We start from the raw sequence: 19,814 nt of genomic DNA on the forward strand, positions 1-19,814 counted from the left end.
AGACGATCGGGTCCTCTCCCCTCTGAGGCTTGATGCCGAGTGAAGGAACAATGGCCCTCACTCGGCATCATACCATTGGGATGACGGAAGCGCTGTCAAACGTCACTTCCTCCCAATGGTCTTAAAGGGGAATTTTTTTTCTCTCAATAAAACGTAAAAGAATTAAAAAAAAAAAAAAAGAAATTTAAAGCACCCCGCCCCGCTGAGCTTGCTCGCAGAAGCGAACACATATGCAAGTCGTGTCCACATATAAAATATCAAACCACACATGCGAGGTATTGCCGCAGTCGTTAGAGCAAGAACAATAATTCTAGCCCTACTCTATAACTCTAAACTATCAACCTGTAGAATTTTTTAAACGTCATCTATGGAGATTTTTAAGGGTCAAATTTGTCGCCATTCCACGAGCAGGCGCAATTTTGAAGCGTGACATGTTAGGTATCAATTTACTGGGCGTAACATCTTTCACAATATTTTACATTTTTTATTCAAAATAATTGGAGTTTGTAAGACCACTGTGCAAAGACGCATGATTATCCACGATATCTGTCAAGGTACTCAACACTATTTCTAACATATAAGATAGATTTACAAATTATTTAGAGTAAATTAGTGTATTTAAATGTATTTGGAATGGTTCCTTTCTCGGCCACTGACATTACAGCCTTGTTTTTTGGCCTGTACGGGCGCCCAGGGGCATTTTCTGTCCACTTTGTGTGATCAATCTGGTGGGCGATTTTAAGTGCCCTTTATTTTAACTCCCGCCTTTGTCCTCCCTTAGCCTTTTGATTTTGTCCCTTTCCGGGGCGGTGGAGCTGCGAGCGGAGTTCATCCGTCAACACGCTCCCCCGCTTGGTCCCTGTCCCCTCTGTTCCCAGCTGAGGGCAAGGGGATTTTTCAAGATGGCCGTGGTGTCTCAATGACGCGGTTTGCGTCATTGGGACATGCACATTTCACCACTCCTAGCGAGACTTATGATTAGGCGGTGAGTTTCAATTGCGCCCGCGACTCGGCGTTGACGTCAGACGCCGCCGTGTTGGAGAGGGCTTTAAAAGCATTGGATACCTGTCTCTTGGCATGGATGGTCACATTTCCATGCGGGGAGACCGGTCCTTGATTTTTCAATTTCTTTGCGAACCTTGCTGGCACTAGTCCTTTGATCCCAGGTGAGCCATTTGACCTTGTAGATTTACGTTGGCTGCTTCTTGGTGTTGGCTCTGTATTTGTTCAGGGCTGACACTCTACCATCCTCTTTAGGTTTTTTCCTAGTTGCTTATTGATTCAAGTTTTTCTTTTGGTTTGCTTAGGGGTTTCTGGGCTGTTTTGCCCCCCCCCCCCCCATGTCTGTCTGATCTCTGACATACTGTTTTGGAAGCATTGCAGCCCTAGTGCCGTTTTATTGAATGAATCCACACACGATTGGTCCCACCAGCCTGGTTGCAAGACATACAAGGTATCTGTTCTTGTTTATTTTTTAATTCCATCTGCGGATGGTTCTTTACTTTCTTGCTTAGGGTAGGGAGGAAGGGTGCCCCCCTTATTATACATCAATACATATTTTTAATTATTTATTGTTACATTTTTACTTTTACCCATTGTCCCTCTACAGGCTATATTGAATGAGGCTGCCGTTTTTGGGCTGAGATTTCAACCTTTAATATTTTTTTTTCATTCTAATATTTGGGAGATTATTTACGTTTTTACGATTATTGGACAGTCAGTAGTGTGGTGAGATCATTTTTATGGTATCCTGGTTCATTTCGTCTTCTTTGTCCTTGTACTTGTATTTATAAATTCGTTCATTTTACAAATTTCTAGCACCTAATGTGATGTTATTTCTTACTAGCTTCGCAACTACAACGTATATACAAACCACAAATATCCTGAGGAAGCTCTAAATTTAGAGCAAAACATGTTGAGAGTGGGGGTGTCTTAACGTATTTATGTCTGTATAATTATACTAATCTGTTATTTGAATGTTGTAATATGTTCCATTTGGTGTCTGTTTTTTTAAAAAAAAATTGTACATTTCTATTACGGAATGTGTAAAACTTGTTCAATTTGATACCGCAAAAAGTCCCTAGAGGCTGGTTACCTTACAGCCTCATCTGTGCCCCCACCCCTTTTTTTCTGTTAAAATTACCCAACAGCTTTGCCAGGTTGAGCCCAATATTCTAATGTAATATCGAAACACGTCTCCAAAAACTTGGTTTAGCGCCAACCGTTTCCTATGTATACCTATAACACGACAGGTCCAATTACCCTGCAAATAATTGTCAGACACGATTATTATAAAGACTCATACCTGAAACACAAAGAACGGTGCAATGGCTCTCTCTTTAAACAGATGTAGAAAATCAGGAACAACCATCTCTGCTCTAAGGAGAGAAAAACAAATTTCAGCGTGGTAGTGTAATATCGGATTAACTGAGAAAGTTGAACTTTTGTATTGAGCTAGAGACAAAGACAAAACAGTGTGTGTATTTTATGTGGTAGAAAGTTGTTTAAAGCAGAATTCCACCCATAAATGGAACTTCCGCATTTCGGAATCTGGTGTCACTTAGGCCACCTTTGGGGGGGGGGATTGTGAAGGCTCCACTTCCTGATTCCCTTACCGAAGATGGCGACGGCAGCGCCCGAGAGCCGAATCGGCTTTGGGTGCCGACACTGTGGGTGCCCTGGACAGGTAAGTGTCTATATTTTAAGCCAGCAGCTGCAGTATTTGTAGCTTCTGACTTTTTTTTTTTTTTTTAATCGGCGGAACTCCACTTTAACTACACACTCTTAAAAATTTTCAGTGATCTACAGTTAACTTCTCACAACGGAACAGTGGAAGAAAGATTAAAGAGGAGATCCACAAAAAAGTGAAAAGTCAGCGGCTACAAATACTGTATAAAAATAAATAAATCTTGCAAGCTACTCTAGAGCAACCAGAGACTGCAATCCGCATCAGGTATAAAGTAAAGCTGACCATACACCATACAATTTTCTTATTCAATTTCCTTTAGATTTACCTTCAACTGTGTAGTACAAGGGCCTGCCTGATTGCACACAAACTGAAAGTGTTCAGATTTTACCTAATATTATATGGTTTTGGTAAATCTAAAGGAAATTGTATAATGTATGGGCAGTCTTACCTGAAGTTACAACCTAGCGTCAGGTGTGGTATAACAATTCCTGTGAAACAAAGCGCAAATTCACAGCTGCTAAGCATTGATCACAATCCCATAATCTGTGAAAACATACATACAAAAAAAACAAAAATGCAGCGCTGTGTGATACTGAACCTTACAAATCCATAGATAGTGCCATAAACAATGAAAATCAAGATTGCTAAAAAAGTAACTATGAAACATAAAGAAATATTTTGTGCAACAAGCAAGCGCACAGTGAAAAATTTGCAATAATTCTTTAATATCAAAAAAAAAAAAAAAAAAAAAAAAGGATTTTCTCCCAATTTTCATCAATCCACAGAGACAAAAGTGCAAATTGGGGTATTATACATATTACTGTGCAAAAAGTGACTCTAGTGATGATAATCCTGATCAGAAGAGGGTGACTTCACACACATGTGAATGCGCTCACCTCCAACAGTGTGACCGCACACTTAAGTTTGGTCCACCTAAGAAGTTGAACCACTCCTGGGCTCTAAGTGGCTCAGCAGGGTCCCACAAGAAAATCCAGAGAAATTGTCCTCAATTTTAAAACAAGAAAGCGGCTGATGGAAGAACGGCCCTTGGGACAGTAGATCCTCCCTGAGAGGCAGACGCCAAGGAACGTTGAAGACCAGGTGTACCCAGACCGATGGGACCCATCCAGAGCCAACAGAATGACCAGAATCCCTGCGGCCGTGATCCTGCGCAAAGGCCACAACAGAAGCTGGAGAGAAGGAAAGGCGTAGAGCAAACGCTACGGGCCCCATGGGCCACCAGAGCGATTGAGGTGCCCAGAGGATCACGTGACCTTGCCAGAAACCTTGGTATCATCCTGTTTACCCAGGACGCAAACAGATCTACCTCAGGAGTGCCCCATCGGAGACATATTCAATGAAACACAGCCAGGTGAAGGGCCCACCCCATGGTCAAACCCTAGCCGACAGAAATCAGACTGTCAGTATTTCACTCCTGGAATGCGTACGTCGGAGAGGGCCAGAACGAGACCTTCTGCCCACCAGAGGATACTAACAACTGCCAGGGTTGCCAACACCCTATTTGGCCCCCCTGGTGATTGACATAAGCCACCACCGTTGAACTTGTCCGACTGGATCCATACCGGGAGCCCCCGAAGTGGATATGTTCATGATCCAGACAGTCTGATTGCTCGAAGTTCCAGGATATTGCTTGGTAATCCGGATTCCACCAGCATCCAACGACCCAGAGCTTAGTCCCAGGACATCACCCCTCCCGGACAGACTGGCACTGGTGGTCACCCTGATTAATACAAGGGTAGAAAAGATTTACCCCACCGAAGAACCAGACCAGGGGAACCTCAGGCTTCCTCCTGGCTCAACCTAATCCAAATGCCTGAGGTCTCTGGACACTTGTCCCATTATGCCAGGGAGGCCCACCTGATGGACAACAGTAAAAGAAAAAAACAGCATGCAACTTCTGGAGTTTGTCCAGAGGAAGAAACACTCTGGCCAGAGCTGAAGCCCGGATCAGAATCAGATAATTCAATTTTCTGGAAAGGGCCAAAGCAGACTTCAGATAGTATAGAAGCCAACTGAAATCTGTCAAGGTCAGTATAAGAGCTACGCTGTCCCTCGGGGTAGTCGAGGACTCGCAGAAGAAAATCATCCAGGGAGCCCAGGATCGCAAACCCCCACTGACGTAACTACGCCAGATCCGGGGCCAACAATTTCTGTACCTACACAAGGCAGGTCGGGGCCTTGAGGTGTAGAATTGAACGTACCATGCCCTCCATCTTTTGGACTGTGAACAAGTTTGACGAAACCCCCGAAACTGTCCCCGACATGGGAACCGGGACAATCACACTCTGAAGCAACAGGGTTTGCTGTCTAAGCACCACTGCAGAAAAAGACTCAGCAACCAGGGGAACTGCAGCCAAGAGGCATAGCAGACAAACTGCAGTGCCTAGACCAACAAGTCCACCAATACAGCAAAGGCAGGGGTATTCTGCACCCCCTCCAGGTATGTTAGCTGGATCTTTAGAAGCCAAAATATTCCTATATTGGAATCATGGTTGCCTTGAGCAGCCTAGAGACAGGGGGGTCCATTACTGGGGGAACAGTCCACTTCTGAAGGAGGGACTCCTCAAAAGGGGTACCTCGCAGCAAGTGTTTTCAGAAGCACAAAGGGCACTTTGGACACTCCCAGTCTTTGACAAAATAAGAGGGAGAAGGGAACACTGTCGCCGCACAAGACGGCTTATAGGTGCCAAAGGGGAACCGGCCTTCCGCCGCAGCTGCCCCCATCTTGAAAGGTTCCCACACAGATTTAATAAGTGTGGCAACCAGCGCCTTTTTGCACATCACTGCAGTTGTGGAGGAATCATCCTCACTCCCTGACAGGACAGGAAGCATGGCAACCAACCCCACAAGGTGGGCCACGTCTGTGGTGGCAGAGCCAGATATAGGATCGTTCGAGACATCAGGTAGGGGAGGGCGGGAGGTGCCATTTGCTAGGCTATATGCCCAAGCTCCACCACAAAAAACTCAGGAGGGGGGCCACCAACTGAGATCCCCACCACCCGAGGCCCTCACAGGGGGCCCAGACCGAGGGTCCTAAATTAGACCAAAGCCGTGGCCTAAATTATGGGAGGGCCGCCGCAGGCAGTCCCCTGATCGTGGACACCCGGTCACCCGCTTTCTAGGCCCAAGGAATACCCCCCCCAGCAGCAACCCCAAAGGTGGGGGGGGGGAACAGTGTGACGTTTAACTCACAGGGCCAGCCCCTGTCCAGTGGGGCTATGTCACGGCCGACCTATTGCGTAGCTGTGGTCTCCACATGCCCACTGGCCAGACTCGGAAAACCACTGGATGTTAGTGGCCGGCAGTCGATTGTGGAGGAGGAAGAAGGAGAGGAGGAAGAGGAAGGAGGAAGAAGGAGAGGAGGAAGAGGAAGGAGGAAGAAGGAGAGGAGGAAGAGGAAGGAGGAAGAAGGAGAGGAGGAAGAGGAAGGAGGAAGAAGGAGAGGAGGAAGAGGAAGGAGGAAGAAGGAGAGGAGGAAGAGGAAGGAGGAAGAAGGAAGAGGAAGGAGGAAGAAGGAGAGGAAGAAGGAGAGGAAGAAGGAGAGGAGGAAGGAGAGGAGGAAGAAAGGAAGAAGGAGAGGAGGAAGGGAGGAAGAAGGAGAGGAGGAAGGGAGGAGGAAGGAGAGGAGGAAGAGGAAGAAGGAGAGGGAGAGGAAGGAGAGGGAGAGGAAGGAGAGGGAGAGGGAGAGGAAGGAGAGGGAGAGGAAGAGGAAGGAGAGGGAGAGGAAGAGGAAGGAGAGGGAGAGGAAGAGGAAGGAGAGGGAGAGGAAGAGGAAGGAGAGGGAGAGGAAGAGGAAGGAGAGGGAGAGGAAGAGGAAGGAGAGGGAGAGGAAGAGGAAGGAGAGGGAGAGGAAGAGGAAGGAGAGGGAGAGGAAGAGGAAGGAGAGGGAGGAGAGGGAGGAGAGGGAGGAGAGGGAGGAGAGGGAGGAGAGGGAGGAGAGGGAGGAGAGGGAGGAGAGGGAGGAGAGGGAGGAGAGGGAGGAGAGGGAGGAGAGGGAGGAGAGGGAGGAGAGGGAGGAGAGGGAGGAGAGGAAGGAGAGGGAGGAGAGGAAGGAGAGGGAGAGGAAGGAGAGGGAGTTTGGTGTACAATTATACTTTTTTTTTCTGAAGGACCTCTTCAGACATTACTAAAGAAATTCTTTTTTTTTTTTTTTTTTTTTTTTAATACTGCAACCTTCATAAAAGTTTTCCTTTCAGACTTCCCTTAGTTTGGGTATTCCTGACATGCAACAAAAAGCTAAACCAATATAGCAATATCACAACTGCACAATGCAAGAGCAATTTTGAAGCCTCTTATGCATTATAATCTGGAATACTATAAAGACTGAGATCTATGCGATGTGTTTTAAAGTCCCACAGTGACACCCAAACAAAGGTTTCAAATGACCAACATTAATGGAGAGGACGGCCATTTTAGGGCTTTGTGGGAGTACATTTGAACTTGCACTTTGTAAACAACACAAAGACTCTATAATGAATTGTGGATGTGGGCACGCGCTGCATTAAAACAAAGAGCTATAGATCAACCTATCTCGGGCCAGCTTCACGGGATGCAGACAGGAAGGAAAAAAACAACGGTTTTCCTGGCTGCTATACCCAATAAAGCACAATGCCCAAGAAAAAATAGATACCAAGACAGCTCTTACTTGTTGATTCCATATTTCTTCTCAGCAGCTTTGATATCAGCTTCTTCTAGGTATCCTTTAGAACTCTGATAATAGGACAAGGGACGCTCCAGCGGAAACACAACAGGAAAAAAAACTTTCTTCTCTTCAGCATCATAGGAATATTTGATTTTTTGGAACTCGAATGACAGGGTCTCCTTCCCATCTTCACTCTGGGGAAAGAAAACAGAAAGAGAGGGGGGGGGGGGGGGGGGACATGCTTTAAATAACATATAATGTTATACCATACCATACAAATGCCCCTGTCATGGGATAAGAAGTCTAACACAATGTGTACCAAATGCAATCCTTCCATCAATTCAATGTGTAATAAAGAAGAAGATATAAGTAAAGATGACACCTTGTCTTTAAGTAGTATACCCTTTTACCCCCAAAATGCCACCTTACACAACCTAGATCTGTCCCTGAGGATTCATTATGTACACTAGGGAATGGGATGCACTACTACCATTTTTTTTCCAGTACTGATGCTTTTTTTTTTCAGTACCGACACCAATTACCGATACCTACCACAATGGCTTTGTTTACACTTCAGCTGTCAGCAATTGAGCAAAGCTTTGAAGAGTTATTTACAAATGAAATACATTTTTTGTGTGCTTTTTTTCAATGTGAAATGTGTAAATATATGTTAAAGTGGAGTTCCAACCAAAAGTGGAACTTCCACTAATTTGTCTCCTCCCCACCTCCAGTGCCACATTGGGCACCTTTCGAGAGGGGGGGGGGGATGCATACCTATCCGACAGGTATCCTGTCCCCAGTTACGGCTGCTGACGTCACCGCTCGACTCCCTCCTCCTTCCCCTCCCGCCAGGCCAGTAGGAGAGAGGACAGATAAGTGTCCTATTACCAGTATTTAAAGCGGGAGTCCACCGGGACTCCACGTTTTTTTTTTTTTTTTTTTTTTTTTTTTAAAGCCAGCAGCTACAAATACTGCAGCTACTGACTTTTAAAATAGTGACACTTACCTGTCCAGCGCTCCCGCGATGTCGGCACCCGAAGCCGATCTCTAGGCCTGTCGGGTCCTGCCGCCGCCATCTTGGGTATGGGAATCAGGAAATGGAGCCTTTCGGCTTCATTTCCCGGTTCCCTACTGCGCATGCGCGAATCACGCTGCGCAATAAGGACGCTCCCCGCTGCCTCTGGGATCTGTGTGTTTCCCAGCAGGCAGCGGGGCACTTGCGGAAAGGGGCGTAAGTTACGCCCCTTTCCGCAGAGAGCTATCCCGGAAGTGGGTGCAGTTACCTGGATTATCCAGGTAACTGCACCCCCCTCCCCCCCGAAAGGTGCCGATTGTGGCACCGGAGGGGGGGAGGGTTCCGATGAGCGGAAGGTCCACTTTAAAGCCAGCAGCATATGTAGCAGCACTAACTCCAAAATATGACTAAAATTAGTGTACAGTTCGTTTGAACATAGCTATGCCGATTCCACTGTTACTGTCTTATAAGACATGTTTTTACCTTAAAAATTGGAGTGTAATTCTCGCGTCTTCAATTTTTACCCATTCCATACGAAATTATACCATGTGCATTCCTTCTTTTTATATCTAATTGTTGGGCTGCCTACCTTTTATTATCCTGCCTACTGACATCCACTGTTCTGCAACACCCCCTGGAAGCTGCTGTTATACTGGGGGCCTAAATCATCCTGGGCATCTCACAAAAGCCTGATTGACTCATTAGGTGTATACCTATCCGAGTTCAATTCTTCCGGTAAGCGACTGGTGACTTTGGTGGTGGATCTTCTATGAATTTCCATTTATGCGATACTCATATTTTGATACACCCATATGATCCATTGGTCTGTTATTAATTTCACTGGATTTTTTTTTCCACATTAGGACCGGTGCGGTCCCCATATATCACTTATGAACATGTCTTAATTTTGTACATTATATTCAAACTGTACACTTATTTTAGTCATGTTTTGAATTTAGCGCTGCACTTTATTTTATTATTCTACACTTTGGCAATTTGAATCACTGCTGTGGTGGCTGCTATTCTTGCACGTTTGGACAGCGCGGTATACGTTTGTATATTTCACTTGGCACTATGTGTAGCTGCTGGCTTTTCATTTTTGCAGTGGTGTGAGGACCTCCGCTTTAAAAGGTGTAAAAATATATATAAACAAAAAGAAAGTTTAAACTATTTTATAAGCTATTAATAAAAGTGAACAAAAAAAACAAACAGCAGGAAAATGATTAAATGGAGACCAAGGAAATAATTAAGGCAGATTAGAGTGAATTAAGAGTTAATACACACAGGAACATTCAATAAAACAATAAATAAAACTAAACAAAATTTTACTTGACAGGTTGCTTTAGGGCCCTTTCACACCAAACACAGTTGGATGCATTTTGAACTGCACTCCAACTGCATAGACAGCCCAAAATCAAGGTAATTCTATTTAACAAACATCATACTTGCCTCCACTGTGCAGCTCGTTTTGCACAGACTGGCCCCAAATCCCCTCTTCTGGGGTCCCCCGGCAGCTCTCGCAGCTCCTTCTCACATCAGATAACCATTAGGAAAAGCACTCTCCCGGGGGATTATCTTGTGGGCGTGCTGCCGAATCAAGCATTTGCGTCCATAGACACGAATGCCGACTCAGCCCCACGCCCGCGTCATTGGATTTGATTGACAGCAGCGGGAGCCAATGTATCCAATCAAGAGCCAGGACCCCGTGGAGAGAAGGAGAATGTGTCTCCACCAGACAGAAATAAGGGACTCAGCTAAGTAAAACTGGGGGGGTCAATGCCAGGTGTTTTTTCACCTTAATGCATAGGATGCATTAAAAGGGGTTGTAAAGAGAATTTTTTATTTTTAAATAACAAACATTATACCTACCTCCACTGTGCAGCTCGTTTTGCACAGAGTGGCCCCGAACCTGGTCTTCTGGGGTCCCTTGGCGGCTGTCTCTGCTTCCCCCTGCAAGTACTTCTCACGTTCATGCGAGCTCCCTCACATGGTGAGAAGCACTTACGGGCACGCTCCCGTGATACAGCCAGTGGCTATAGCCGCTCACTGTATCACACGGCCCCGCCCCCCAGCGTGCCGCGTTATTGGATGTGATTGAAGGCAGCGCGAGCCAATGGCTGCACTGCTTTCAATCCATCCATTCCAGCCAATCAATGGCCAGGCTGAGCGGCGAAGAGGATGTCGGAGGCGAGCGCGGGACTTTCGAGGGGTCAGGTAAGTAAAACAGGGGGGCTGGCACTGTGAGATGTTTTTTCACCTTAATGCATAGAAAGCATTAAGGTGAAAAAATGTTTACCTTTACAACCCCTTTAAGGTGAAAAAACACGAGGGCTTACAACCCCTTTAAGTTGAGGAGCGTGCACGTAGAGGTGGCTCCAGGGAGACCTCGTTAGGCATCGGAGCAACCTCAGACAGAAATATATACTTTACCAATCTCCTGTGGAATAGATGTCCAAAGAAAGAAATCCTTCAACAGCAAGCAAAAGAAGTATTACTTCATTGTTTAAAAAATACTGCTGGAACATACTCCACCCAAGAAAACAGGTACTATGTTCCAAAAGGTGAACTTATCCTTTAAAAGGCATTCTTTTGATCTGCCTGGATCAATTAAGTTTAATCAAGCTGCTGGATAACATGGTGAGTGATCTTTCCCCCCCGACTGTAAAAGTATATAAGCCAATGCACTTTATGAAACTCTTTAAAAAGGTCCTCTATCAAAATCTGATGTTTTTATTGCTGGCAGATGTCAGCTTTATCACATACACATCCAGGTGAGAATACCTCGGTGTCTGAGCTATTACATCTACCCACTGCTCTGCCTCCAGGTTTATTTGTTTCAGAAATTGCAGGTTTCACGACCAGCATGACAACCTGAACTATTGTTAAGGTTTATAAGGTCACGGTCTTTAAAGATCGGTTACACAGATAAGCTACTCTGTATATTGTACAAACACTGGCATGAAACGTTCTTGGGGTAGGACTGGTTTCAGCTGACACATTGCTGGTAACAAGGAGTATGTGATTTCACGTACATTATTTATACTAATCAGGCATTATACCAGAGATAAGAGCTCATGTTTACCATAAATATATCTACTACAACACAAAGTTAATTATTGTGGCCTCACCTTCTCTCTGAGTAGTGGCACCAGCTCCGCAGAGCCATTGTTGGGATACGGTACGACTTTAGCGAATGTTGCAGTCTTTGGGTTTGGGTCCTGTGGAGAGATATAAACACTGTCAGCATCTCTTAGTTTACTGAAGAGTATATTTCACTCTAATATCACATCTGTTGACAGGCACTGAACAGTCCAAATACAAATCTGCACCTTATTTGTGATTACTACAAGCACATTGCAGTGTTTCCCAAACAGCTGGACTGGTATTACTGGAAATGACTGTGGGTGGACAGGAATGTAAAAAGTAGGTACCCCCAACTGAATAATGTGTTTGCCAATTCTCTGAACACAGCGCAGGCCAATCAGGAACACAACCCTGGGGCAGTCAATCTTAAGAACGCTGAACAAGGAATTCCAACTTACGAGGTCAGCTCTGTTGACTTGGTAAGTTATGTCAAAGAAAAATAGAGGCGAGAGGAACTGGAAGACCCAGAGAAGAACGATCACTATCAGGGCAGATTTTCTAGCCCGATTATCATTCCTTCCTTGGGCTGTCAGCAAGAAGGACACTAATGCCCCGTACACACGAGAGGGATTAAGTCTGACAGACCTCCAAAGGAGTTCCGCCGGAGTTCCGCCGGAGTTCCGACGGAGTTCTGGCGGACTTTTCGACCGAACGGACTTGACCACACACCATCACACCAAACTCCGACGGAGTCGAACGTGATGACGTACGACTGGATTCGACGTAGGAAGTTCCTAGACAGTAGCCAATAGCTGCCCTAGCGTCGGTTTTAGTCCGTCGGAGTAGCACACACACGAGCGGATTTTTCAAAGGGGACCGGGTCCGGCGGAGTTCCGTCGGGAAAATTTAAAGCATGCTTCATTTCTAAAGTCCGTCAGACTTTAGCTTCGCTAAAGTCCGTTGCAGCCCACACACGATCGGATAGTCCGCCGGACTCAGTCCGTCGGAGTTTGGATGTCGAAAAGTCCGCTCGTGTGTACGGGGCATAACTGATACTTTAAAAGTAGTTCTAAAGCATAAACACTTTTTACCTTAATGCATTCTTTGCATTAAGTAAAAAAAATAATTAGGCGTGGTTTTTGGCCCCTCGCCCCACCCCTTTTACTTACCTGAGCCCTCATTTGATCCACCTTTGCAGCTCTTCTTATCCTCTCTTCAAGGTCTCGCTGACATTGCTGGTGCACCGGGATCCATTGGCTCCCGCTGCTGTCAATCAAAGTCAGTAAAACAGGAGCAGGGCCGAATTCCACTGTCTGCCTCAATGGACACAGATACGGGGCTCGGGTGCAAGCATGCACAAGTGCCCCTATAGGAAGCGGCTGACCGGAAGAGACTTGAGAAGAGGGTATTCGGGGCCATTCTGTGAAATTCCATTTCAAAGAGCAGGCAAGTAGAGAATTTTTTAATTTTCCTTTATAAACACTTAATTCTGTCCCGACAAGTAGGGTTGCACGGATACCACTTGAAGACGAGTACAAATACCAATACTTTTTCTCAAGTACTCGCCAATACCGATTATTTAAGATCATATGACAGTGGCACCAATATGCAGCACTGATGAAGCAGCTGTCAGATGCTTTATTGAAATCCACACAGGGAGATTGGTGATTCTACCTCCCCCAACCACCGCACCTATCGTCCCTGACTGTGCAGGTATCGGGTCAAGCATCGGAGCAGTTGCCCGAGTACAAGTACTCGTGCAAATGCACAGCATCAGCGCAATCCTAACGACAAGTTCTTTTTTAGGCCAAAATATTATTCAGTAGTTAGGTATTTTTCCATCATTAGCTAATCCCAAAACTAGAGATGCACTGAAATTTCTGGTAAAAATTGTGTTTTCAGCATTTTGCAGCTAAAAAAAGGCACCAAAAACGCATGTGATTTTTACCGTCATTTTGCTGCGCTTATGGTGTGTTTTTCATAAGTCATGTGACTCAAAAAACACATAAAAAATGTAACATGGGTGTGTTATTGATGCATTCTTGCTGCATTTTCAATGCATTTCAACAGGGAAGCGTTTTTTTTTATAACTGACCAAAAATGCAGCTGGCAAGATTTTTAACACCAGAAAAGAAGGGCAACGGACCAGTGTGAAGACATGCATGGAATTTAAAAGGAATTTTAAAGGAATCCGCTATTCTTGACCTAAAGGTAAAGGTTCGGCCAAGTGCACCCTGAATTTTCAGTTGACGCCAAAATTTTAATTTGGTGCACCTCAACCCAAAACCAAATACCATATATACTCAAGTATAAGCCAAGTTTTTCAGCACATTTTTTATTTTTTAGGCTAACCCCCCCCCAGCTTATACTCAAGTGAGGGTCTCGAGTCAGGGTGTCCATCTGCAGCTGTACCTTTGATTACTAAAACAGCAGGTGACGAGGAGGCGGCGTGGCTTTGTTACTATGGATGGCCGTCGTACAGACTGCATGACAGCGGAAGACACATGCTGTTTTAGTTATCAAAGCTACAACTGCAGATGGGCACAGTGAGGCTGCAAATGGGCACCGTTTACCCAGTAGCTGCTGCATTTTCCCACCCTAGGCTTATACTCAAGTCAATAAGTTTTCCCAGTTTGTGGTAAAATTAGGTGCCTCGGCTTATATTTGGGTCGGCCTACACTTGAGTACATATAGTACTTGTTTTTAATTGGATACAGGTGAACTGCAAAACCTGGAAGGCGGGCATCTCTAATTTATAATAAAGATATTCTCTTAGGCCCCTTTCACACTGGGGTGGAGTGGCATCGGCGGTAAAGTAGCGCTATTTTTAGCGCCGCTTTACCGTTGTTTTAGCAGCGGTATTTGGCCGCTAGCAGGGTGGTTTTAACCCCCGCTAGCGGCCGAAAGGGTTAAAACTGCCCGCTGCGGCGCTTTGCCAGCGGTATAGCCACACTGCCCCATTGATTTCAATGGGTAGGAGCAGTTTAGGAGCGGTGAATACACCGTACCTTCGATGCGGCTAGGAGGACTTTTTTCACCGTCCTGCTAGAAATTGGGAAATTTGGGCTGCAATATCTCAATTTTTGTCTTCCCAGAAAATACAAGAATCCAGCTATGAATAAATGTGAAGGTAAACACAAAAAAACTGAAATATCCAATAAGGTGGAATTGCACTTTAATACATTTAAGAAGGAAAAGCTCCATGTTTGGCATTTCGGATGCCTCTGAACATCTGTCTGAACCCATTTTTTTGTATTCCAAAAAAAAAACTTTTGAACTGAACTGCCTAGAAAGGACCCTGTGTACATGTACTGATAAGATAACATAAAAGGAGAGTTCAGGGGCAGCTGAAAAAAAATGCCCAACTGCTCCTAAGGCCTCATGTAGACGGCTGCTGGTAAACGGATGTTCAGAGCCAGTTGGCTGCTTTTTTCAGCTGCCCCTGAACTCATCCAATGTTATCTTATGTGTTCATGTACACAGGTTTGTTTAATGTCATTATTAGGCATTTAAGTTTAGAGGCCTTTTTTGGAAAACAAAAAAAATGAGTTCAGACGCTGAGTTTAGAGGTATTTCCAGTGCCAATCGCTTCTAAACGCGGTAACTCACGTTTAGCCACCTTTACAGCCGTTTTTCATTTTTGGCTATTTTGAAAAAATACATGTTTTTTCAAACGCTTCTGAGCGTGGCTAAATGCGGCACATAAACGCATTTAAACAGACAGTTTAACCGTGGGTTACCATCTGTCAAGTTAAATAGTTTAGGAGGGGTCGTAAAAACGTCCCGTGTACATTAACCACTTCCCGTCCATGCTATAGCCGAAAGACGGCTGCATCGCGGACTTAATTTGCCGACCCCTTACCACGTAATCGGCTGTCAGCCAATGACAGCTGATCATGTGCCATAAACAGAACCGGTAATCGGCAATTTTTGCTGGTAACGTGAGGAGAAAAAAAATAAAGCCGATCACCGGTGGCTGTGAGAGGGACATCGGTCCCAATCGTAGAAAGGCCCACCAGCAGCGATCACCAGCGTGTCATCACCAGTGCTGCCTATCAATAAAACCTACCAATGCCACCCACCAGTGTCGCCTAATCAGTGATGCCTCATCAGCGAATATCAATAAAGGAGAAAAATTACCAGTTTGCAAAATTTTATAACAAACTATGAAACTTTTTTTGTTTTTGTTTAGCAAAAAATAAAAACCACAGCTGTGATTCAGGCTCCATGCACACTGAAGCTGATAAACTGCAGTTTATTGGCGTTTGGGCGTTTTTTGTAAAAGCCCATAAACTCCACTCTATGTTAGCCTATGTGTCCATGCACACATGGACGTTTTTCAGCTTTAATGAGCAGTGGAGTTTATGGGCTTTTTTCTGAACGCCAGAAATTCGCGTTCAAAGTGCCGTTTTTCAGCGGCAAAAAACGACAAACGCTCATTAACGCTCATTAACGCTCATTAACGCTCATTAACGCTCATTAACGCTCATTCATTAGTGTTCGGCATTCTATTTTTCAATGCATTGTGGGATTTTTGGAGTGTCCTCTGTGTATTTTTATAAAAAACGCCCATTAACGCTAGTATAAAACGCTGTAAAAGCAGGTTTTTCAACCAGCGTTTTCTGCCAGCAATCTGGCGTCCAGAAATAGCTTTTTTGAGCTTCAGTGTGCATGGAGCCTAAATACCACCAAAAGAAAGCTCTATTTCCATGAAAAAATAAGAATTAAATTTAAGAACATTGTAGCATGACTGCTCAATTGTCACTCAAAGTGTGACAGCGCTGAAAGCTGAATATTCATCTGGGCAGGAAGGTGGTTTAAGTGCCCAGTAAGCAAGAGGTTAAGCCTAAACGTATGTTTACCAGCAGCAGTGTACATGAGGCCTAATAGAGATTATAATTACAAAAGTACATGGAAGAACAACATGTCCAATAAAAAAACGCTAAAAAATGGACTACAAAATGCTACCAGTTCCAATGACTAGATATGATCACTTATTTCAAGATGTGTAATCCACAAAAATAGGACCCGTGTTCATAGATTATCACATGCAGTCTAACGCTGACATGTGTTAAAGTAGATGGAATTTATAGTTGCAATTATAGATTAGCCAGCTGCAGGCACATACCTACAGAAAGGTCTTTGGTATATTTTTAGATACACAAATATTTAGTGATGCAGGGTAGAAATTAGAGCTGCAAAATTAATCGTCAAGAATTGTTATTGCAATCTTAAAGAGGAAGTAAAGGCTATTTAAAAAAATAAAAATAAATGCAACCTGCAAGGAAAAGGCATAATGAGCTAGTATGCATAGCATACTAGCTCATTATGAATAACTTACCTGAGAATGAAGCGGTCCTCTGTCTTCATCTTCGCTGCTGCCATGTATCCCAGAGTGACTTCCGGGGCTTGCTGCTCCCGCGCTGTGATTCGCCGGATCCGCGATGACGTCACTCCCACGCATGCGCACGGGAGCCGACATGAGTGGCATATCGCAGTGATCTGCGGCCTGCTCAGTGTGCCTGCACGCCGCTGTCTACGGCGCATGCACCGTACACAGCGGTGTCTGTCTTTTTGTAAATATCTCCTAAATCATATAGGTTTGGGAGATATTTCTTGGACCTACAGGTAAGCCTTAATCTAGGCTTACCTGTAGGTCAAAGTGGTTTGTAAGGGTTTACAACCACTTTAAAGTGTTTCACAATTCTTTCTATGCAAGGAATTCTCTCTACTCTTCTGATGCCACAGCCATCAAAAGAAAGGAAGAGAAAAACGGGGCAGTCTGCCAAGAATCAAAACATTCTTTATCAGATGAACTTAAAGGGGTTCTGCACTCATAATACAACATTTGCCCATTCTGTTGCCTCTAGTTAATATATCTCATAATGCCACCTGTTTTTTTTTTTTGATTCACCTACCTTTTGTAATCTTCAGTAGTTTATTTTAAACCCCTGCGGCGATGGGCGGTCTCTTGCGGGGATCAGCGTCATTTCCTGTTGAAGCCCGCACTGTCTCCTGGGATCTCGTTCGTGTAATCCCAGGAGACATTGCGGCTAATGCACCCGACATCTCGCGAGATTTCGGGTGCTACAGCCGACATCTCGCGTGATTTTGGTAATTACAGCCGAGATCTCGCGAGATCTCGGCTGTAATTACCGAAATCACGCGAGATGTCGGCTGTAGCACCCGAAATCTCGCGAGATGTCGGCTGTAGCACCCGAAATCTCGCGAGATGTCGGCTGTAGCACCCGAAATCTCGCGAGATGTCGGGTGCATTAGCCGCAATGTCTCCTGGGATTACACGAACGAGATCCCAGGAGACAGTGCGGGCTTCAACAGGAAATGACGCTGATCCCCGCAAGAGACCGCCCATCGCCGCAGGGGTTTAAAATAAACTACTGAAGATTACAAAAGGTAGGTGAATCAAAAAAAAAAAAACAGGTGGCATTATGAAATATATTAACTAGAGGCAAGAGAATGGGCAAATGTTGTATTATGAGTGCAGAACCCCTTTAAGTATAAACATTGTAACAATTAGTGAATGGAATAGACTAAGTAAAAAAAAGTTTAACCACTTGTTTTCTGACATTTGTTGGTTTCAACTTAAAATCATTATTTTTTTGCTAGAAAATTACTTAGAACCCCCAATATTTATATATATATATATATATATATATATATAAATAAATATATATATAAATTTATTAGACACCCTAGAGAATAAAAATTATAGTTGTTGCAATATTTTATGTCACACTATTTACGTAGCGGTTTTTTTCAAATGCAATTTTTTTTTTGAAAAAAATTACTTTAATGAATTAAAAAACAACCAATAAAGTTAGCCCATTTTTTTTTGTATAATGTGAAAGATTTTACATTGAGAGAATCGTGATCTTTTTATTCTAAGCAAAACAAATTGTGATTCTCATTTTGGCCAGAATCGTGCAGCTCCAGTATAAATAAATGAATAATTCTTACAAATTTTAATTCAGTGCAATAGAAGTCTATCCATAAAATATTGAATGTATCCAATAAATCCCCTAATCTAGAATACTATGTGAATAATAAGATTTCCCCATCTCAGAAACAGCTGATTGACTTTCCATAAAGGTAGAACAGAGGTCTCCAAACTTTCTACATAAAAGGTGAGTATACTGTCCTTTAGAGTGTGGCCTGTGGGAGTGGAAAGATCCCCATAATTAGTGAGAGTATAAAATGCCTCAGCCTTGGGGTTCAGTCAGAGTAAAAGGATTACATGCCCCCCCCCAGCAGCACTGGTGTCGGCAGGAGGATCGGTGCACCAACCCAGCACCAGGGAGATGGATGAGATCACACGCCACATCAGAAGATCCTTCCATTCATTCAACCATTTATTCTACAATCAGGCACACACATTTAAAGGGGATCTCCACCTGTTATTGGAGCGCCAATATCAATGAGGAAAGAGTCCTGACATTTGGGTGACAGCTAGGACTGCAATCAGTGTGTGCCATGCAGGGAGAGTTCAGGAATGAGCACAGCTGTCAGGGATCCCCCCAACTACCAACCTCACCCATCCCCCTCACTGACCTTAGAGAAGGAGAGCGCGCTGTGCGCGTGCACAGACCAGAGCCCCGACAGCACGGTGAGCACGTGCGCGACCCCGAGCGCCGCCAGGCAGATGAGCCCGGCCTCCGGGTACTCATCGACGCCGTACACCGACACCCACAGATACAGCCAGGCCGGGTACAGGATACAGAACGGCAGCACCGTGCCCGTCAGCAGCCGGGGCCGGCGGCGGTACAGGGTGACCGAGCGGACCAGCTCGTCCTGTGCCGGCACACCGTTGACACCGGCTGACACCGCCGCCGCCATTCCCGTCTCCCCTTGACACTTCCGCCTGCGTCAGCGCCGGCTAACGCAACTTCCGCTTCCGCACACCGGCAACGGATGAGTCAGGAACGGGCATGCGCTGTGGGGACAGGAAGGTCACGTGACTTGTGTGTCTGCTGATGGAAGGTGTTGCCGCCTTGTGTCCCCGCTGTACTGCTACAAATAAAGACTGTCGGGTCTCCTCTCCATGGGGACTGTTACTGTACAACTCTTCTCCTTTACAACAATTCCTACAAACTTTAATTCAGTACTATAGAAATCATCCATAAAATATTGAATATATCCAATAAATCCCCGAATCTAGAATACTATGTGAATAATACGATTTCCCCATCTCAGACTCCGCTGGTTGAGTTTCTATAACATAAAACAGGTCTCCAAATCTACACAAAGGACCAGAAGCCTGCAGTCTCCATCCTAATTCATCCCATAGGTGTGGAGGTCAGGACTCTGTGCAAGCCAGCCACATTCCTCCACCCCAAACTCACTCA

The 19,814-nt window shown here is 44.8% G+C and overlaps 1 protein-coding gene across 1 annotated transcript in view; it reads right to left on the bottom strand.

Moving 5' to 3' along the window:
• The window catches only part of ATP13A1 (ATPase 13A1), a 65,483-nt gene extending 46,136 nt beyond the window's left edge, over positions 1-19,347 (bottom strand). The window contains exons 1-4 of the mRNA XM_077470132.1: positions 19,021-19,347; positions 11,496-11,585; positions 7,356-7,546; positions 2,306-2,378 (exon numbers count right to left, since the gene is read on the bottom strand). Coding sequence (XP_077326258.1) covers positions 2,306-2,378; positions 7,356-7,546; positions 11,496-11,585; positions 19,021-19,305 — 639 coding nt within the window. The 5' untranslated portion in view covers positions 19,306-19,347. The remainder of the gene's footprint in view (positions 1-2,305; positions 2,379-7,355; positions 7,547-11,495; positions 11,586-19,020) is intronic.
• Between the last annotated feature and the right edge of the window lie 467 nt (positions 19,348-19,814).

Source organism: Lithobates pipiens, unplaced genomic scaffold (assembly GCF_037356315.1).
Source record: "Lithobates pipiens isolate NorthernLeopardFrog02 unplaced genomic scaffold, aLitPip1_a1.2 Scaffold_8, whole genome shotgun sequence".
NCBI lineage: Eukaryota > Metazoa > Chordata > Amphibia > Anura > Ranidae > Lithobates > Lithobates pipiens.